General features: G+C 34.3%; 1 protein-coding gene across 1 annotated transcript in view; it reads left to right on the top strand.

Moving 5' to 3' along the window:
• SDCCAG8 (SHH signaling and ciliogenesis regulator SDCCAG8) overlaps nt 1–23,481 on the top strand; it is a 268,032-nt gene that overhangs the window by 80,822 nt on the left and 163,729 nt on the right. Inside the window, exons 13-14 of the mRNA XM_044673496.1 lie at nt 4,227–4,361; nt 9,372–9,488. Coding sequence (XP_044529431.1) covers nt 4,227–4,361; nt 9,372–9,488 — 252 coding nt within the window. The remainder of the gene's footprint in view (nt 1–4,226; nt 4,362–9,371; nt 9,489–23,481) is intronic.

The following is a 23,481-nucleotide window of genomic DNA, read 5'->3' as shown; positions in this document are numbered from 1 at the left end:
CTAAAAAGATGAGCACAGACAGCAAACATTTCATCTTTCTGATATAATAAGATATGAAGCCAAGTGCTGTGATAGTCATGGGAGCCTTGAGAGTAGCAGCACCTCCCAGACCATTTGTCTTGCTGTCAGCTCAGCCCTCCTCTGCGGAAGCACCTCTGAGAGAGGAAAGACCAGCCATCCCCACCAATTGCCAACCAGTAGTGACACACAAGGCAGGCAACCCAGGTTCAGTGAAAAAAACGTGGAAGACCTTGAGGAAGAGACAGGCAACAGTATGTGCCAGACAGATCAAACCACTGCTGCTTCCTTCTCCACCATTTCCCTTCATGGGGACTCCCCAGAACCCGGAATCCAAGAACCTTGAGGATGGTCATGCTTCCCACCTATTGCCCTCAGCCTTCATCTTGGGAGGCAGCCTTTCTGGAGATGAAGCCTGGCAATTGTTTCTGCAGAAATTGCAACCATTGAAGATGGAGAAATCCCCAGAGTCTTATTAAATGGTTCGACATCAGAAACCGACACCAAGTTTTCAGTGGGAATGGCATTAAAGAAGAGGCTTTAATATCTGCTCTGCCACCTTATCCTAAGGACCAAAGGACTTTCCCCTCTGACTTTCAGCTGAAATCTTTCATTGTCTCCCCATTGGAATGTGAGCTTCTTGTTTGGAGAGTCTGAATTACTTTTCTGTTTGTTTCCTTAGTATAAAACTGGGTACATAGTAAAGTTAAAAGAAGATAACCTTTCAGTTCTTTAATGGGATCATGATATTATTGATGTGAAAATACCCTTTGTCTTATTGATCACAACCTCTCCATGTTTTCCCAAGTTGTGTAATTTTTGGTTATGTCTTTTAATTTTCAATACGTAAGACCTTCTCAAGTGATCTATCTAACATTCTGGAGGCCTTTCTCTAGTGATTTTAATATTTTATGGATACCAGTATGACACTTGGTCTGTCCCTTTACTGTTCTTTACTACAACCATACCTATCTCCTTTTCTGATTACACCTGTCCTTGATAGTAGTTTTTTTTTTTAATCTGGCTACTCATGAAACAAAATTGCTGAAAAAAGAAGATATCTGAGAGGGAGGGACATTTTGAATATACTGCTTTTTTTTCTACTTTTCCCCTGGACTTTCAATAATTTATAACAAAAGCTACTTATTTTCCATTAGTAATTTGGATATTTGAAGGTAGTAATCCAGAAGTATTATTTATTGTCTATTAGGTGCTACCTAAAACAAATAGGACTTGATCTTGAGTTTTTGTCATTGTTTTGTTTGGCCACAAAAGTAATTAATTCATCCATGTTCACCCAGCTAGTATGTGTCAGAGGTAGAACTTTAACTCAGATTTCTTTAACTGGCTCTGTGTCGACTGTGTCATGCTTTCTGGCACATAGTAAGAATTTTATTATTTATCGAATGGAATTGTTTCCCTTCATCAGGAAAGTACATCTTACCTGATGTCAGTATTCTGGAGATCCAGCCAGTGCTACAGCTATGTTTCTTACTTCTGTCCCTGCAACAGATGCAGTTGAGGCACCTCCCGTGGCTTCTACATTGTTGGTTTCCAGATGGTAGAGACGGAGAAAAAGAAGACATGACATGACAATAGGAGAGGAGACCTCAGGAAGTGGATCTAGGAAGGGAGCAGACAGGAAATGGGCCAGAAAAGTCCATTAAGTGGCAGAGGAGAATGGGCAATGAGGGAAAATCATTGGCAAGTTAGTTGTGTGCTTTAGTTTGGGGTTGATATGTTATATACAATTAGCAACATAAGAATTTTAACGGCTTTACTTTTGAAAACACAGTCCTGACTAAAGATATAATTTACACTAGTTGACAATTAAGATTTGCTGCTCTTTGGTAGCAATGGCTAAACTGTAATTATGCTTTTATAATAATGAGGATCATGAAATAAATTTTTTTCTAGGAAATGAAAGTAATGCCAAGTAAATTATTAGAATTTTTTGTACCAAATAGTTTATTAAGAGAGAGCATGGTATGGTGGATAGAGAGCTGACTTTCAGAACCAGAAGAGATATGTATTCAAGTCCTGCCTCTGACACATATACTCATCCCATTTCTTTCCAGTCTTCAACTGCACCCTAACAATTATTTCCTTCTCTTCTGCCTTACAAGGCTAAGTCAACCCTTTCCCCCAAAATAAAGTCTTCACTAAATGGAACCATCCCCTCAAGTTGTCCTATTTCTTTCCTCCTTTTCTCGGGCATACTCCTTTTAAAAAGCTGACTATGTTCACTGTTCACTATCTCTACTTCCCTCACTCTTCAGACTTTTGCATTCCGGTTTTTCCATCTCATCGTTCAACTGAGAACTCGACTCTCCTCTCAGTGATTCCTTATTTTCTAAATCCAATGATCTCTTCTTGCTCTTCAGTCTCTCTTGACCTCTCTGCTACATTTGTCACTATTGACCACCCTTTCCTCTTGGATAGTTTCTCTTCTCTGAGTTTTTGTGACATTCTTTTGTCCTGGCCCTACCTGTCTTAGCATTTTCATTTCTTCTCCTTCTGTTTGTCTCCTGCTCTGCACCCCTACTTCCTTCTCCTTCCTTTTCCCTCTCCTTTCTTAGTTTTAACATCTTTATTTGTACTCTTTGCAGAACTCCTATTAGATATGTCATTGAGAATAAAGATTGCTTAATTCTTTATGCTTATATTTCAAGTGCTTTACAGTGCCCTGCATGTAACAGGCATTTAATAAATATCCTTATTTGACTTGTTTTCTTAATCATGTAGTTGCCTATATCAACCAGTGATAATGGCTTTGTGGTACACGTGTGTCTAAATATATATGTGTATATATACAAATATATACACATGCATATTTACATATATATGCATGTGTATATATACATACTTAAATATATATACATATCTCTATACGTGCATATATGTGTGTGTGTATAGATGTGTATTTACACACATCTATACACACACACTTATTAGCATCCCCATTTTGCACATGAGAGGACACTAATTTTCAAAGTGGAGAAATAAAACTTACCCAGAGTTACTTAGTAGACAAATAGATCAGCTAAAACTAGAACCAAGGGCATTTGACTCTCAAGTCCTTTGTTTTTTTTCTACTACGCCATGTTGTATCTATCTGTTATACTCTGGTTAAGTGAAAGTTGAGAGTAATGTTGCCCAAAGATTGCAAGTAGATTTAAGTATTTTGTTGATAAAGTGAACATTCACACTTCCCTGAGTTAAAAGCAGAGTTCTCCACAGTTCCCTCAGAAAAATTGATAATTCCTAAATCCTTCTGAATAATATTGGATCTCCATTCTTTCAATTTGCATTAGCTTTGCATTCCCAGGAGAAATATTTTTAGTGCTCTGTTATTTAATGTTTTATTAATAATTATTAATAAAAAATAAAAAATATTTTTAGCAAAATTTGTTTAGATGTTCTTTGGGGTGTTAAAATTATGCAGTTAAAATTTGTCATTGTTACAGATTTATTTTCTGTTCATTGATATAGTACAATAGTTAGTGCTTTCAAAATTGCACAGAAAAAAGGTAAGTTTCCTCATATCTCTTCTGATAAAAAGTGATTCTTTTATATAGATAGTACAAATTAGACTGAAATTCTAGCAAGTAAATATAGGAGAGTTTAACTTGAAGGATGAGAGTGAACTGTTATGGTAAACTGTAATCTTTTTTTTTAAGCTTTAAACTATATATTAGAAGATAAGCATTCTCAATTTATTTATTTATATGAGAACTCCCTGAATGAGAAGTAGCATAAAGAATTAGGCATATTTTTAAAGGTTGAACAAGATGACCCTTAATGGATCCTTTTAATAATTAGATTCTGTAATTCCTAATCCTGATGGAACAACAGATGAACCCGATGTCTATGAAGACCCTTGGGGAAAACCCTTCTGAGGGAGAAATAACAAGTTCTTATTTTAGACTTGGACTAAAAATAATCTAGCTCCTAAAAGGAGGCCTAGACTTGAAGAATGAATAAGAACCACCCAATGTATATCATGGAAAATTAGGGAATAAATTAATGTACCTGTTTCCATGTGAAGTTGTAATTAAGAAATAAAGCAAAGGTATATACTTTGATAGCTGGATTGAACTTTTATTGAGAAACATTTGGTTTTGTTTTGTTTGGTTTGGTTTGGGTTTTGTTTTGTTTTGTTTTTGTTCGAGTGTCTTTTTATTCAGAGAATTTATTTCCTCTTGCAGATGATTGCATTATCTCAGAATATGGCCCAACTAGAAACTCAGATGGAGAAAGTTACAAGGGAGAAACTCTCAATAGCTAGTCAATTAGAAGCTGCTCAAAAACAACTTGCATCTCATGATGTGGACCTCACAGAGGTAATTAGATATTTTGGGGGACCGTCACTGAAATAAATATCTTTATTGCTATAAAATTAAGCTATGTGAATATCTCAATATCAAAAATAATTAATATGTGCTAAGAAAACATGCTTAATCCAAAATGAATTTTTGGTAAAACATTTTAAAATGAACCAAAAGAATTATTTCTTCAGCTATAACACTGGCCTTCAGCTGACTTTCACAGTCTCTTAGTAATTTTCTGCTTACAATTTTGGAACTAGATTTAATATTTTTACTTCTAATCTCTATTATATACCTGGAAAATGACTTACTCTCTTTCCTTTTCTTTTCCTTACAGACTTTTTCACTAGTTTCTAGTTGCTGGTATTATTATAATCTTTAGTGTTGAATACCTAGTCAAAGGATATTGCCTATAAAAAAAATACCCAGATCTCTCCTACCCTTAAAAATGCCCTCATTAGACACAACCATTCTGTCAAGCTATTCCTCTATTCCTTTCCTGTTTTTACAGCAAAATCTTATGAAAAATTATCTGCACTCAATTTTGCTTTCATTTCTTTTATTCACATGGCAAGCCCTTTGCTCTTGTTTTCAGCCTCATAATTCAACTGAGACAGGCCTCTCCAAAGTTACCAACCATCTTTTAATTTTCAGTTTGAATGGTTGTTTCTAGGCAATCATCTTCTTTGATCTTGCTGCAGTATTACACATTTCCTTATTACCTTCTTGTGTATATTTTCTGTGGGTTTTGTAACAATTCTGGCCCTTAGTATCCTTATATATCTGATTGCTACTTAGTTTCTGTTATCTAAATCACTTTATATCTCATGTTCTCAGTGGCCGCAAAGTCCTGTCTTGCATCCTCTCTATAAACAAGGTCCCTAAGTGAACTTGTCAGCTTCTGTTCGTTAAATTATCTCCTTGTAAATGACTTCTTTCTGTAAGTGTATTGTCCTAGTCACCCAAGTTCCAGTCCCACACTCCTGCTCTTTACTAAACATTTTGAACTGCATGTTCTGTGTCTTAAACTGAATGTGTCTGAGACACAGGTCATTATCATCTTATACACCAATCCCACATTATTCCTTACTTGCCTTTTTCTTCAAGGGCACAGCATAATTCTAGTCACCTAGGTTTGCCACCACATTATCATACTTGATTTCTCATTCTCATTTAACCCACATTTCTAATTATTTGCTATCTCTAATCATATCTGTCTCCACATCTCTCATTCATCCCCTTCATCTACTTAGTGATCACCTCTGCTGCTACCACCATAGAATTAAAATATTTACCATTTCTTCTATGGACTCCACTGGTCTCTCTGCCTCAAGTTTTTCCCTTTTCAAATTCATTTTCCATACAGTGTAATTTTCCTAATGTATCAGTATAAACAATTCCCCCCCCCTTCTCAATAAACTCCAATGGCTTCCTGTTACCCCAAAGATAAAATATAAATTCTTCCTTTGGCATTTAAACCAGTCACAACTTGGTTGCAGCCTATTTTTAAAATATTATTATATATTATGCTTCCTCGTGCTCTCATTGTTCCAACCAAATTGACCTTACCATTCTTCACACACACAACATTCTGTCCCACTTTTTCCACAGATGGTCCCCTGTTACCTGGAAATCATTCCTTTCTCAACTCTGCCTTGTAAAATCCCTACTTTCCTTCGGGGCTACACTGGGATGTATCATCTTCATGAAACCTTTCTTGATCCTCATAGCTACTAGTTCTTATACTTAGTTTCAGAAAACAACTTTATAAGTAAAGGATGGGAAAAGCATAGTTAAACAGCAGTTTATAGTGTTTCACAAACTCAGTGTATATTAATGGAATGAAATAGCAGCCAAAATTGCTTAAATATAAATTTAATGTCCAGAGAAAGGCAGAGTTATAACCAGAATGTGGTCATCTGGGTTTGTTCCCAGGGTGGTAAATATATTAGAGCCCATGGTTTTTTCCAGCAGCAGCCAGTCCTTCAGCAACATAGAAAGGCAAGTGGTGTGCCAATACTATTGCTTCCTCTTTCCCCATCTCTCTGCTGCTTGCCTCAGGCACCAAAATTCCAAGTTAAACCACTCATGCTGGATTATAGTCCTGTTTCATTCTTTCATGTATATATATCAAGCCCCTAATGTTTAGTTCTGGGTGCCATTTATTTAGGAAGGATATTAACAAACTGAAATGTGCCCCAAAAGAGATGTCAGTACAGTGAGAGAACAAATAGATCGTGACATTCAAGGATTAACTGAAAGATGGTTAGTCTGGATTAGAGAAAGCTAGATTGGGCATAACTATCTCCAAATGTCTAAAGAAAATAAATATTTAAAAAAGTGTTTTGTTCTAACTGGTTTCATGGGGCAAAATGAAGAACCCATGGTTGTATAGGATCTGATTTTTTCTTAATGTAATGACAAATTTCCTAATAGTTTATAACAGTGAAAAGTAGAATGAATTTAGGGCATGGTGGGTGACTCATCACTGCAGTTCTTCAGGTCTAGGTTTGAGACCTTATAGTTATGGATGTTTTAGAGGGCATTATTTTTCTTGTAGAGAAAGGACTGTGAGTCACCATCACACTGAGATTATTTTTTTTAAATACAAGCTGTGTATCTTGATATCTAGTAGCTTGTAAATCTGTGACTTCAATCTGATGTTAAAATGTGATTTAAAATCTGCCTTTTCATAATGCAAATTCAAATTGTTTGAAAAGTGTAATTTTTTATATTTTTATTATCTATCCTGTTTCTTTAAATACTGACATATTTATATATTTCTAATGTCTTATACTTAATTAAATCTTTAGGTGTTAGGTAAAAATGAAAAGTGTTTTTTCTTTTTTTTTCTTTAGTTTTAAAGAATTGTCACATCTTAACTAATTGAGGCTCTTTTACATGTTTATAGAGCACTGAACAAATTCCTTTTGGAGAGGTTAAGATTAGTCATAAGAAATTTTTTTAATGCTTATCATTTTTTATGTGTAATAGGTTTATCATTTAAAGGTTTGTTTACATGTTAACATAGCCAGGAATGGCTTTCAAATATTGTGTTTTTCTGTGGTTTTAGAGTTTTCACCCCACTCCCCCCCCCCCCCCCCCCGGCACTCCTAATTTCCTGTTTAATTTTAAGATTTAAAGAGCTNCAATCTGATGTTAAAATGTGATTTAAAATCTGCCTTTTCATAATGCAAATTCAAATTGTTTGAAAAGTGTAATTTTTTATATTTTTATTATCTATCCTGTTTCTTTAAATACTGACATATTTATATATTTCTAATGTCTTATACTTAATTAAATCTTTAGGTGTTAGGTAAAAATGAAAAATGTTTTTTCTTTTTTTTTCTTTAGTTTTAAAGAATTGTCACATCTTAACTAATTGAGGCTCTTTTACATGTTTATAGAGCACTGAACAAATTCCTTTTGGAGAGGTTAAGATTAGTCATAAGAAATTTTTTTAATGCTTATCATTTTTTATGTGTAATAGGTTTATCATTTAAAGGTTTGTTTACATGTTAACATAGCCAGGAATGGCTTTCAAATATTGTGTTTTTCTGTGGTTTTAGAGTTTTCACCCCACTCCCCCCCCCCCCACCCCCGGCACTCCTAATTTCCTGTTTAATTTTAAGATTTAAAGAGCTTTTTGTAAATTCCTAAACTTTTGGCTTGAGCATTTTAAGCTTTCATATATTGAAGGCATTTATTGAATTGCAAACAATATTTCTAATAACATAATTCTTGCCTTTGGTAATCAGGGACCAATAGTTAAAAGTCTGTTATTGATTCTTTTCCCTATCTTGTTACTGGTCTTCATATTTCAAAAGGAGGAATAGTTTATAGTACTTTCTCTTCAACATTTGTTTGACATAAATTTGTGAAGATTACCTAACGTCATCAAACCAAAATAATATCCGTAAAATTACTCTTTTATGGAAATGCATTTGAATAAAGAGTAATTAAAGAAATTGAAATGATGTGGTTAGACAGCCATGATAATTATAAATGTAATAAATTTAAAATATAATCCCTAATGTATTAGATTATAGATCATCATTGTTTCCCTGGTATTTCTTAATTTGCAATTTGTTTTTTAACTGCCTACATCTTAGTTTAGTATACCTTTCTTTAAAGACCACAGGGAATTTAAAAAGTAAGAATAAAACAAAAATCACAGAAAAGGATATGCAAATGGACCATTAAAATGATATATTTTCTATTTAATGTGACAAAAAGATTTCCTGAAAAATATCTTTCTTGAATGATATTCAAAATATTTTCATAACAAGCATATATATTTAAATAAATACTCCATTCTCTTAGTTATGTTCTGATTTTGTTATAGTAGATTCTTCATTAGATTGGTTGTCAGCAGTTAAATTGTTATTTACAAAACATAATGCCACAGTAAATTTTAAGTTGTTTCAATGATATGAGTAGATAATGAAATCCTGGCATTATACTTTCAAGTGGCAGAAAATTAAAAATAAACCCCTTAGCTTTATAGTTTTTCACTTTCAAAAATGCTTTTGAAAGTTGTATCAACATAATTTTCAAAGCAACCCTTAAATTCTCATATATTTTGGGTAGTGCCATAATGTACAATTATTAGGTCAGCATATTAATTTGAAAAAGAGAACAATTTCTAAATATTCTTATTAACAACTTGATTCAGGTTGAAGGTAAATGATGGTGCGGGTTAGGAAGACAACATAGGGAATCATTTTACAATTTATTATCATTATAATGAATTAAAACTCACAAGATGAATGTTGGAAGCGCATCAGCTTCAAGTCTCAATTTCCTCATTTGCAACTTAAGGGGCTTTTCTAGGTGAGGTCCAAGGCCTCTTGCAGTGAAATAGCTTTTTTTTTGTTTGTTTGTTTGTTTGTTTGGTTTTTTGCAATATTGAGAGAGAAAACTGTACTTATCTTAAATAGCCTCTAGGGGGCACCAAAAGATCTAATTGTAGGCATCCCCAATAGATTACATGTTAAATACCATGCTGTCTCTGTAATCTAACAGGTGTGTGGAGAAATGCGCTATCAGTTGAATCAAACCAAAATGAAGAAGGATGAGGCAGAAAAGGAGCACAGAGAATACAGAACAAAAACTCTAAGGGAGCTTGAATTTAAAGACCAGGTAAGACCCGATACTGCCGTAACTTTGCAGTTATTAAAGACATTACTAGAACTGTTTCTAAAGTTAGAATATTCATTTTTATGGTAAGACTGTATCTCAGTGGCAACAAGCCAGCTAATATGATTAAAGATTCATTCATAAGAGCAAAATATTCTTTATTATCTTTCACATGAAGTGCTCTGAACACAACTACTGCATCTATCTATCTGTTTAACACATTCTCAGTCATAAATGTACATTTGGGTATATATATTCATACATCTAAAATAAAAGAATATGCTAATATCTATTTTGAGCCTAAGAAATATTCCTCGATCAATTTCTTCTGAAAATCAACCCGAATGCATTTTTAGATTAATTGAAAAGTTTAAAATTTGTAAGACAAGATGAGGTGATATGTAAATATGTCAATCAAATTGATTGCTGGCATTGTGGGAACCAATTTTGTGACTTAGATAATCACATAATACTTTAGTTAAAGAAGCTTTGAAATATTGTAATTATGAAAGGGAACTGCTATTGAAATTCCTACTTAAACATATATTTTACTGTTGTGTCTTTTGTTGAATGAATGCGTCTATACCAATTTTAATTCATAAGAGAGATGAAGTTTTCAGGGAGACATCTCATTGGCTGACTACTGATTATTAGTTTTTATGTTTCAATATGGAGTATTTTAGGTGCACACCACTCTTTAATATATACTGTAATCATATGAAGGTTTACATGATATAATTTAGCCTTCCTAAAGAAAAATAATGCATAATGATCATTCATGTAATTATTTTTCTATTCTAAGTACAATTATTTTAAAGCTATCATTACATATTATAGATATTAGAGGAGATAAACCCTAGTAAAATTTTTCCAGTTCTAGACATAGAAATATGAAAGTATAACTATACCAACTATTTTTATATCCTTTACCTTTTTCCTTTTAATAAAATGAACTGGAAAATATGCCAATTAAGTGAAGAAATTAGATATGAAATATCTACTTTTAACTGAGATTTTATATGAAATCTCTGCCACTGAACCAAAAGTACAGATAATCCAAAAGAAAATAGTGCACTATTATACTTAAATCAATAAAATTATTATTTTTTAGAGCTACTTAAAGTAGACAGTGAAAATTATCTTGGAAAGAGTAGTGGACATGAAAGTAATAGATAGCTGTGTGACATTAAAGAATCATATGCCCTCTCTGGGCCTTGGTTTCCTTATCTGTCAAATGAAAACATTAAGAAAAGATGAATCATAAGATTTCTTTTAACATGAAATTTCTATAGTTCTTCATAAAGATGTTTTTTAAATGTATATTTAGTGGATTCAGTAGAGGATATGTTTTTTTAGATCTAAGAGTTCTTTCACTAAGCTCGTGAGGCCTAGTGAGATTGAAATAAATAACTAGAATTGTTTTCTGACTGAAAAATAAGAACTATATCATCTTGGTGTGCTTATTAATTGGAAAATTTAAAAAGTAAGAGTGTTATATACATTGCCTTACCATTGTTTGTTCTGCACAACATACCCTAGGAATAGTATTTTGTTCTAACCAGGATAATGTAACAAAGAAAATTCTCTGTAAACTTTTTTGTACTATTAATACCTTGTCTCCTCTCTCCCACCTATTAGAGAGTTGTGTGACTACCATGAAGTTTACATTATTAATAACTATTTCTCTTCCAGGAATCTATTCATTATATTATAGCGGCTACATAAATCACATTTTTGAGGTTGAAATTTCAGAATTTAAAAAATAGTTTAAAGCATGCAGATTTTTCTATCTTGCATTCTTAAACCTTAGATTTTTTTAAAATTATTTTTAAGAGTAAGACTTTTGATAAAAATTCTATTCTCTAAGAGGCTACTGCATTGGATATAGAAACCCTCATCCAGAAATGAGTATATATTGTCTTTATGTATATGTATCTTTAACAGAATGTGAAAAAAATCTCATAGGTACTTCTCGACACCAGCGTTTATTGAATAGACTTTTTTAAAGGCCAGATAGTGGTGTCTTATTTCTGAATACTTTGGAATGGCAACTAGCATTTGTTCTTTGGTCTTTCAGCCATGATCTGACCTTCTGGCTATGAGACCAAAAAGGTATTTTCCTTGGCTTCTATCTCTACTCAGGAGACAAATTTACATTTTTCTTTTAAAAATTGGACATATCAGAGCTGAACATCAAAAACAGGATATAAAATAAATGGTTTTTTTCCTTTCATTTAATGTTCAGCAAGAAAAAATACTTCCTACACTGTACATTTGACTACATTTTTGTATTAATTACTCTATTAGTTTTCCAGTTAATATTTATTTAAATTTTAAAAGTAAGCAGGATGAAACCCAAAGATGTCACTGAGGAATAGTGAAAATGAAATTTGTTATGGGTGTTTGTATGTGCATATATGTGTATTAAATTGGGCAAGTGTTAGATCATCAATTCATTTTCCTTCTGACCAGAGTCGAAACTTATTTTAGAAATGAAGGTTAGAAGAGCAACAATGACAGTGTATTTTTCCCCCTTCCTTTTCCCCCCCCATATTACATTAGGAACTGACGGCCAGATTATTCTTTCCATCGTCCCCTTTGTATCTCTTCAGTTTACAAAGCTCCTGTCAACTCCGTTGGATACTTAATGCCCAGAAAAGATGCTTGATGCACAGGGAAATGAGAAATCTGGGCTTTTTTTTTTTTTTTTTAAATGAGGGTTTAGTTTTATGTTTGTAAACAGCATGTATAATTTTATATATTAGCCTGTATTGGGTGTTGTCATTTTCTGTGTGAAATAAAGTGAAATTCTAATAAATCTATCACACTCCTTATTTGTTATAATGCACAATTGGTAATGTTATCATTAAACCCCATAAAAAAAATTTTTTTTAATCTTGATTCTGTTCCAAGTTGACAAGCTGTCCTATCAACAAGCTAAAGAAATATAATTTAGTCCAGTAGGGGGCTTTGGGGGGAAGTGGTTAGTCTATTACTTCAATTATAATCATATCTAGAGTGGAGACCCTAAGGGTCTGAGAGAAGCCCAAATTCATGTTTAATTTGAAAGTCCTATGCTCCAGAACATTAATAACATTGCAAGAAATGATGTTTCAGGTTTTGGTTTTGAGAGCCTTTGTTAGCTCTCTGAACTAGATGAGTATGAAATAGAGATGCTTTTGCTAACACAAGGTATTCTTTCAGACACTAGAGTGGTGGAACAGTCTCTGTTCTATCCCTCTAACTAAGAAACTATCTGGAATTGTGCAAAAGGGAGATGGAACACTCCATCTCCATCTCTTGGTGTAGAGCACCAGTGATAGGAGGATTGGGATTCTTTTATGCTCATGGATGGATACAGAGACTCTCCCATGTCTGTGGTGTTTCATCAAAAAGAATAAAAAATACATTTTTCTAAAGTTTCCTCTATTTCACCAGAGACTGGGTTTGGCCTTGCCCTTTAGGCCTCAGAAGCCACTCATGCGTGAAATAGGCCTTGTTTGAGATGTAACAGATGCATTATATGGCACAGTCACCAGCTTTTGTCGCCTCTTGTACTATAAAATGGGCAAATGACTGGATATAATATCCTCATTTATTTATCAATAAGGAATGGTTTGGCTTTTTTTCAGGACATAGAAGGTATTCTTGTTTTGTGTTTAGAATTTCATATTTAATCTGCAATTACTTATTTCTGTCAGTGAGTTTAAAGTTGGAATAGAATATATCCATAGCATGTGCAAGTTACCAATTATGGAGACATGATTAAAGTATAGGAGAAAAAATACAAAATTATATTAGTGTATGGCAAGTATGAGAGTGTTGTATATGTTTAAAACTGATGTAGACCAAAGTTTGTCAGTGAGCACAATAGCAATTTAATACAAAAACTTGAGAAGTAGGTTATATCCATAAAGAAATAATACTTATGAGTCTATGAGGGAATTCTTTCTCTAATTCTGTTTTAATAATTAGGTCCCTCAGATTCCATATTCTGAGGGTAATGAAAACTGGAAATTGTGAAGGGGGAGGAGAAAAAACTGATTTAAGTCTAGGAATGAAGTATGATAATGAAAAATAAAAGAATTATACATTTTTATTAAACAATACTAAGGCATTATTCTAAAATAATGCTTAAGGACTTAACAAAATGACTGCATCACAGCTAGAGAGAGCCCACAGAATCTCACAGCTGTACCTCCCTAGACATCTAGTCCAAACTGTTTCTAACAAAATGAATTGTGTCTACAGCATCCCCAACAAGAGGTCGTCTAGTCTAGTCTTGGAAGACCTTAGTGAGGGGGTCACCCATGATGCCTCCTGAAACAACATGTTCAGTTTTTGAATAGAGTTCATTTTTAGGAAGTTCTTAATAACACCAAGTTTAAAATCACCCTTTTGTAACTTCTACTCTTTGCTTCTGGGTGGGCCTTCTGACAAAAGTGTAATACAGTGAGTGGGGGAAATGCCTTCAGTATTGTGTTGCCTGGAGATAGAGGGCAGGACCAAACCTCCCTTCTGGCGATGACCCTCCCACCATGTGTCCTTGGCAAATCACTTACCTCCATCCTGTGACTCGAGTGCCTTTTTTTGTAAAATGAGGGGCCTGGACTCTATAGCCAGAGATCTCTTCCTGCTCTCAGCTAAGACCTCTATAGGAAAGTCTCTCAGATCCTTGTGCCACACCTGATGACCTCTCCTGTACATGACCGTAGCCATGAGGCTCATTTTTCTTTAGCTTAAACATCCTCAGGTCTTTAGCCACTTTTCACATGACATGAACTCGGGACCTTTCACGGACTTGGTGGTTTCTGAGCAGGGCCTCCGCCAGTCTCTCAGGCCTCTCTCGGCTAAAATGTGCTCAGGAATCTGAGGAAGATTTTCAGCTCGTGCCGGGCAAGCCCCGGGTCTCTTCTCGGCTTTTGTAGCCAAGAGTACACTCACGTTTTTATTGAGGGACGTTTCACACTTTTGACTCCTGTGGAGCTTGCGGTCTCCTGAAACCCCTACCTCGTGGCGGGCGGAGGGTTTTCTGGCTACGCCTGCCTACCAAGTGCACTTTTGAACCTGAGCATCATAGCTCATGGGTGGCAAACGGAAATAGAAACTCACCCCTGCCTGCCACATATTGACTTAGAAAGCCACAGATTAGCATTATCTACATTTTTTTGTTTATACATTTTCCAATAGCATAGATCTAGCCTAGAAGACCTCCTTAAGCTCATTTAGTCCGTGAATTCTATAAATTTCTCAAACATATAAAATATATAAAAGACTGTTAAGCATGGATTACATGGAGTGGGTCCTCTCCCTGAATTTTCCAGGACCTATATCATTATTTTTATATATTTTTTATATATTACATAAATATATATTATTATATAATTATAAAAGTTAAATAAAATCAAATTTTTATTCTCCTTTGTTTCTAGGCAAGTTCTAGGTATGTATGTGTGCAGGGGAGAAGGTAGTTACTATATTGCAGTAAAACTAGCTTATGTCCGGCTACACCAAGTGTTCCAGCAAAGAATGGCCATTGGCCATTGTGGCAGACACCCATCCTTCTGCAGAACGTATACCATAGAGGCCGGTGAATCGATCCTTTCACACAGCAGCACCATAACCAAGTAATCTTGTGCCCCTGAGCAAAGAATATAAAATCACATCCTACAAACCCCAGTGGGCATGGAATGTTTGGGACACTACATAAGGCCTGTACATTTTTTTTATACCCCTACTTGGGTATGCTCATATCTTTATCCTTGTTAGGGTGCTGATGAAACTGGCCTTCTCCAATTTAAAATAAAAACTTATTAGGTGTTCTCTCCCACATCCCATTTCAGTTTTGCATGGCTTTTTTCCCCCTATTTATTTTCTATTCCCCATTTTCCCAATCAGTAGTAGTCATCGAGTACTTACCATATATATAAAAGTAGGTGTTACATGACAAAACAAATAGAAGAAATAGTTCCTGCTTTCTGAAGACTTTAGAGTCTGCAGGGAGTGGGGCAAGAAGAGAAGGAATAGTACAAATATGTGGAAATCACCTAAAAATTGCAAAGCAACACATGTATTAACAACCTAATATGGTACAACTTGTGTTAGGGAGAACAGGTTCAAATGTGTATAATGCAACAAAGCTTTTTTTTTTTTCCCCCCCATTCTGTGTGTATGCCATTCCAGATAATTAGAAAAATTATTATCACAGCCTACCTGAAGGAGAAGGTTTATATTTTATTTCTTGGATTGTTGGGTTTTTTTGTTTCTTTGTTTTCATCTTCTCTAGTTTGCTTTAGGTCATCTGAACCAGCCTTTTTGTACTTGTAGTGCTTTCCAATTACATTGGAAATAAATGGTTATGTAAGAAATTATTTTGACCTGACACTCAGTAACACTAAACAGAAACATATCATTTACTAAAAACTTTGTTAAAAAAGAGCCAACAAACAGGAAATATCCCTTTGCAGCCCGAGTAGGATTGTTAAACAATTAAATATGCTAGTAGGGAAGAAGGAAGACTTTTAGAACTAAAGCCAGGACATAGTTTAGGAATTTAAAAGGAAGTATTTATCTTGTAATATAATAGCCTGAATTTAAGAGAACTTAGAGATAACTCTGATGCTTATGTTCTTTTCATGTTGCTCTAACAACAAAGATTTTTCTATTATTACTATTAGTAACAGAACTAGTAATAATTTTCATTTTGGTAACAATCACATGATGTGATTTCTTTTTAATTGCTTTTTTAAAAATAATTTTTACAGATATCTTCTTTATTCTATTACCTAAATTTTCCCATGTGTCCATCTCACTCTGATTTCCCAGAGAACTATCCCATATGATAAATACTTTTTAAGAGAAAAAAAATTACAAAAAAATAAGTAAAACTGATCAGTCCATCCAAAATAAAATCTGAAGATATATGCAGTGTTTCAGACCTGTAGAACATTGCCACTCTTTTGCAAAATATTGGTAGGAGGTATCTTCTTGTCTATTTTGGGAACCCTGTTTGTTCATTGTAATTTTACATCATTCATTTTTTGTTATGGTTTGTCTTTGCATTTATATGGTTTTAGTGTGTTTATTCTTTCCTTGGCTCTGCTTATTTTATTTCTGCTGCATCAGTTTATAAAAGTCTTTCCATGATTCTCTGGATTCATTGGGTTTTTCATTTCTCATAGCACAGTAATGTTCAATTACATTTATTTACCACATTTGATTAGTCATTCCCCAGTGGATGAGCATCAGATTTGTTTCTGGTTGTTTGCTTCCACAAAAAAAATGCTGCTATAAATATTTTGGGGTAAATGAGCCTTTTTTTTTTTTGTCAGTGACCTCTGTGTGCCTAGTAGAAGAATCCATGGAGTATTGACATTTTAATCACTTTAGTTGCAGAATTCCATATTGAGTTCTAAAATGGTTGTATTAATTCACAATTCCACCAACAATACATTAGTGTGGTAGTCTTTCCACAATCCTTCCAAAATTGACTATTCAGTGTTTTAACATTTTTGTCAATTTTCTGAATGTGAAATGAAACCTCACGGTAGTTCAAATTTGTATTTCTCATATTATTGGTGATTTGGGGGCATTGTTGCTCTTGGATTTTAAGAGCGTACATTTCTTCTTGTAAGAACATTTTGTTTAAATCTTTCCACCACATCTTGACTGGGGAATAGCGTTTGGTCTTATGATCAATGGCTTTTGGCCACTAACCATCTTTTCTTGTCATTCATTCATTTTCGATTGTGTCGAACTCTTTCTGACTGCATTTGAGATTTTATTGGTAAGGGTACTAGAGTGGTTTGTCATTTCAACTCATTTTATAGATGGAAAAATTGAGGTAAACAGAATCAAGTGACTTGCCCAGGGTCACACAGCTAGTAAGTCTCTAAGGCGGCTTTGAACTCAGGTCAGCACTCTCTCCACTGTACCACTTAACTGCCCCTTTTTCTGTAATCCAGCTATGTCTGTTTTGCTAGTAGTTCACTGTTTGCTGATAGAAGCATTTTTAGATTCTTTTGGTATTCAATTTATGTCAGTTGTTTCACATTGGTTTTAAACATCTGTGTAAAAATATTATATTCCATATCTACATCCTTCTATCTTATGCCCATTTTTTATTATTATTATGCTGTTTTGTCAGGAGTGAATTATTTTAATTGAAAGCTTTCTTTTTCACTTTTTGTCTTAAGATTTGTACAAATTTACAATAAATACAAGAATGAGTTCCAAGTCAATAAAGTCATTATTATATGTTAAAAAATAATATTTCATTTTCTGAGATATTAAAGTGTTCAAAATATCCCATTTTACCAATTCTTTTCTCAAAAAGTAGTCACTAAATATAGGCATGAGACTTTTCTTTTATAATTGATTTAGTCTTTGGCTTTTTTTATTCCTTATTCCTGAGCCGCACTTTTCAATTTATTTTTTCTTGGTCAAAATCATATCTCTTTCTTTGTAAGTTGTAAGATATCTTTTATGAAGTTATAATATCTCAAAGTATACAATGTTTTCTTTAGAGTAATGATGTCTTTCCACCCCTTTTTCCTATACAGGAAATAGTGATGCAGAGGTTGCAATTATTTTTATACTTGTCTATTAGAAAATATTTATTAAGTTCATTTCAATACAAGATGACCATGAGCTGATGTTCCTTGTCTCTTTTTAGGACAAAAATAATTCTAACAATTGCTTTATCTTCTCTGAAGAGAACCTTAGGGACATTCTTCTCTTAGCCACAACTTCCTTCTTTTCACGTCTTATTTTTTTTTTTTTTTAAGCTCTTACTTTCTGTCTTAGAACTGATACTAAGTATTGGTTTCACGATAGAAGAGAAGTAAGGGCTAAGCAATGGGAGTTAAATAACTTGTCTAGGGTTACATAGGTAGGAAGAGTCTGAGTTCAGATTTAAACAGAGGGCCTTCTGTCGCCAGGCCTGGCACTCTATCCACTGAGCCACTTAGCTCCCCCTTCACATCATTTTTAGCAAGAAATACTAAACTAATCAGTTCCTTCAGGAGTATGGCTGCTCAGGCCTTTGGATAAGGATCTCACATTTAGAGTACAAACAGCCAGGCTAAAGCTTATAGAATGACTAAAAACTGTACGATTCTTATCATACTCAGTGTCTTTTTTTTTTTTTTTTTTTTTGCCACTAAATCATGCTTACTACAGAATGCAAGGGAGACTGCAAAAGATTGAGGGCCATTTTGTAATTTTCTATGTTTCACGGGTTGGCATGGCCAAAGAATTCATTCCCAAATGGCTAGTCTACTGGTGGCAAGACTGTACTTATTCATAATGTGTGAAGTAGGGCATGACAGCTCAGCTTTTTGAGATGCAGCGCCATCATCAATTTCCTATCTTACAGCATTGTTATAAAGATAAAAAAACATAATGTCTATAAAGTGTTTTCATAAATGAACCAATATATACATACATGTGTTTATATATGTATATGAAACTCACTAAAAAATTTAGTAGCCCATAAGCATTCTTCAAACTTCTTGCAAAATAATTCCTTGCATTTTTTCAAAAATTAGATTCCTGTTAAAATATTATAGTATAAAAATAAGATTTTTACTGAAGTATACATTTTCCCTTTAGTTATTATAAGTAATTGTAAGAACTCAATAATAGAGTAAAGTGTTCCAAATAACTGAATTTTGTCAAATATAGTCACTGCATTAATGTTGTATAATTGAAATCCAATCAGCAGACATTTATGAAGTACTTGACTAAGTCCCAGGCATTGTGCTAAATGCTAAGGATACAAATAAAGAGGAACTCACATTCTAATGTGCATAGAACCACATGTTAATAACTAAAGTACTTTCAGAATATACGCCGGCGATGGAAGGTGACTTCCCAGGGCCAGGCACTAGCAGTTAAGGGGACTCCAGGATGGAAGATGGTATTGATTCGAGCTTCAAGGAAAGCCAGTGAAGGTAAGAGGCAGAGTTAAAGAGAATGTCCAGACATAGACTTGGTCATTCCTGTATGTTAGGAAAGTGGTTTGCTAGCTAAGTGGAAGATGGATTGAACATGGAAGAAACTTGAGACAGGGAGCCCCGACAGAAAGCTATTGCAATAGTCCAAGTAAGAAATGGCAAATGTTTTAAGTATTGTTACCGTTTTTCAAGTAGAGAGAAGTGAATGTATACGAGAGATGTTGGAAAGTATTTGGCAAGATTTTGGTAGTGGATTAAATGGTAATGTGAGATAAATGGAGTAAAGGATGGGCTTAAGTTTGCAAGCCTGGGTGATTGGAAAAATAACTGCTGTGGTGCCTTTGCCAGTTATTAGGGAAACTCCTAAAAGGAGTCAATTTTGGCATAAAGATAATGTGTTCTGTTCTGGACATGTTGAGTTTGAAATACCTAGGGGACATCCAGTTTTAGATCTCTAAAAGGCAGTTGGTGATACTATACTATGTATATATAGGATGTTCCAAAAGTTTTAGTGGGGTTTTAAGCTTTAATAATCTGTGTATATGTTTGTGTGGGTGTGTGTATGCATGTATATATGTATATATACATACATGGGAACATGCACAAATATGTACTTATTCATACATGTACATATATAAAATCTACTGATAAAAATATAAACAGATGTTAGATTTATCTAATATACATACAGGAATTATACATTCAGAGTTTGAACCTCTGGAGAATGATGAGATTATCAAGTCTTATGCTAAAAAAGCAGAGGATCGGAGTGTTTTTTGTGTCCCAAACCCTTTAGGAAGCCTGGTGAAGCTTATTTGACCCCTTCTCATAACAGTATTTTTAAATGAATAAAATAAAAAATATGACCCCCTTCTCATAACAGTATTTTTAAATGAATAAAATAAAAAATATAGTCAATAGAATCACAAAGAAAATAATATTGAAATAAAGATTTAACTTTCCCCCCCAGCTAAGATGTTAGAGCTCTTCTGACAACCCCAGATTAAGAGCCCCTGATACAGAGGTAAAAGAAAGCAGGGCCTAAATTGAGCTTTGGAGGATACTCATTGTGAGTGGGACATAGCTCGTGTGAAGAACCAAAAAGCAAAGAATTAGTCTTTTCAACACAAATTAGGTTTTTAGAAGTCTGAAGTATATTTTTAGACAAAGGAATGGAGTGTTTTATCCTCGAGTTAAAATATTTTAGCAATTGCCATTAAAATATTCTAGAAAGGCATCTTCCCTTTTCCCATATTTATAAAACTCATGATCCAAATCCTTGAAATCTCACTTTGAATTACTGTATCCAATCTACAAAATTACAGTTGTTTTTTCCAAGCACTTTCATATTTTATCTCTTAGTTCTGAACTCATTCAAGGCACAAAAATTGGCTGTTAAATGGGGAAAACAATCTGAGAGAAATTAGAAATAACAATACCATGTGCCTTTGACTAAGGTGAAGATGATGCTAGACAATAGTGTGAGAAATGTGACTTCAATTTGTTGGCCCTTTTCAGAGACATTTTTGTTAACTCCACAAAGTAGGTAGGTATTAGTGAGTGAAATGGTGGTTTGGGGGAAATGAGGCTAGTCATTATCACTTAGAGATTTAAGTAAAAAACATTTAAAATGAGTCAGATTTTTCACAGATCTAGGTCTTTTTTTGTTTTGTTTCTCTGTAATCTTGGTTTGTTTTTATATGGTAGATTTATAAAACATGCCCCACATTCATAGTAATTTTGTACTTAGAAGGATGGGTGGGAAATGGTTAATGCCTATATCCGCAGGTAGGGAGCCCAACTCTCTAACAATGAATGGTTTGGACATTGATCTCTCAGTCCTGTGCTAGGAAAAGTCCTTCCTTCCTCAGTGGTTTCCATGTGCCTTCCTGTTGCAAACTTAGAGACCCAGGAAACATAAGGACAAGGTCTAACAGAGATGTTCATAAGAAACAATATTAAATCCAAAACTATATTCTTTAGCAGAATACATTTTTTAAAAAACAAAATTAAGCAGAATTCAGGATGGTACAGGTGGGGCCCACCTATTCCTTGCAGCTGGCTTGTTCCTCACAATGCTTAAGAACAGGCTTCCAAGATAAAGACACACTGTGACAAACCTGCCAACCTCTCCATCCATTTATATAGAAGTCATCTCTCATGGTTTCAAAGGGAACTGCATATGTGGCAGACCCATGATGTTACCATAGAACAACCACCACCTCTCCTTTCCAGATCTGAGAGTCTAACAAAGCTCCCGTGATAGCCTGTGTATGAAAACCTCTACTCTCCTATCTCAGAACTTGTCTAGAGTGAGCTTTCTTTTCAGACTAAGAAAAAATAAAAATCCCAGGAGGCTAGTGACTAGCCATCCTCTTGCCAGAGATTATTACATGTGAATGAAATTTTTAAAGATTGCTTTTTATTAGAAAAGTTTAGATATTTTTTCATTCAAGCAAGACAGCAAATTTTCATTGGACTCTGTTCACTCTATAAAACAAACTGTTTCTTTAGTCATTTTTCAGTTGTGTCTGACTCAGTGTCGCCATTTGAGATTTTTGCAGCAAAGATACTGGAGTGGTTTGTCATTTCCTTCTCCAGCTCATTTTATCCATGAGGAAAGTGAGTCAAAAAGGGTTTAGTGACTTGATCAGGGTCACACAGAGAGTAAGTATCTGAGTCCAGATTTGAACTCAGAAAGAGAAGACTTCCTGACTCTAGACCTGGTACTCCTTCCACTGAGCTACTTGGCAATCTTGGCTGCTCCTAAGGCCTTTCTCCCCGTGAAAATCTCTTTTCAGAAAAGGTTTAAGTTTGTCAATAATAATTCTTCACATTTACATATGACTTGAAAGTTTGCAACGTGCTTTTCTCACACTAACCCTTTGTGGGAGGGAACGTAAGCATTATTATCCTCATTTTACTATGAAGAAACTGAGGTTTAGAGAGATTGATTTGTCCCTGGTCCCACAGCTAATAAATCTTGACACTAGGATTCAAATCTATGTCTTTTGATTTTAGGGTTTTTCATGTTCGTTATTTTAGTCACTATAAATATCTGTAGTGGAAAGGAGACTTTAATTGGCTCATTTGTCATTTTAAAAAGGAAGGGAGTGGGGTTGAACTTACATGATCTTTGAGGTCTTTTCAGAACTTTTCTTTTGCTTGGGTTTGAGACCTACCTCTGTCATTTTACGTGGGTGCTCTCATGTCATTTCAATGTGCCTGTCCTCAGTTTCCTTTTCTGTGCATCACCGGAGACAGGTCTTCTATTCTAGCTCCAACATATTATGATCCTTAGATGAGTCACTTTAAATCAGCTGTAATTTTTATTTAAGGGTTCACTAGACTAGGTTCATGCATATTTACTCTTCTTTATTCATCATCATTGGGCCCCTGAGTATAATAAGCCATTCATGTCTCTAAAAAACCACAGGGACTTGAATGAGTTCGTCCAAGCCAGAGTTGTCAAATTCTTGTGGCCCAAATTAAAATATGATTGGGAGAGGCAGCTAGGTGACTCAGTGGGTGAAAAGCCACACCTGAAATCAGGAAGTCCTAGGTTCAAATTTGACCTCAGAAACTTCCCAGATCTGTGCCCTTCAGCAAATCTCTTCTTACCTTGGAATTAATAGTATCAATACTAAGACAGAAGGTAAGGCGTTTTTTTTTCTTTTAATGTAATTGATAAAAGTTTAACAAAAATAAATAAAAATATAATACAACATAGATGATGTTAATTTGTGGTTTTTGAGTCAAATGCAGCCTACAGAATCTATTTATTGGGGCTCTTTCCAACCCACCAGATTTTCTGATATTAAAATGCACCTCAGTGATGTGTTTTTTTTAAATGTCTATATATATATATGTGTGTATATATATATATATAGTGTCTATAGTAATTTTATTTCATTTTATTCTATTTATTTATAAACCCTTACTTTCTGTCTTAGAGCCAAGGCAGAAGGAGTGGTAAGGGCTAGGCAATGGGGGTTAAGTGACTTGCCCAGGGTCACACAGCTAGGAAGTGTCTGAAGCCA

The sequence above is a fragment of the Gracilinanus agilis genome, chromosome 4 (genome assembly GCF_016433145.1).
Source record: "Gracilinanus agilis isolate LMUSP501 chromosome 4, AgileGrace, whole genome shotgun sequence".
NCBI classification, from domain to species: Eukaryota; Metazoa; Chordata; class Mammalia; order Didelphimorphia; family Didelphidae; genus Gracilinanus; species Gracilinanus agilis.
Note: the sequence above shows the minus strand (reverse complement) of the source record. Positions and strands in the feature narration are given on the sequence as shown.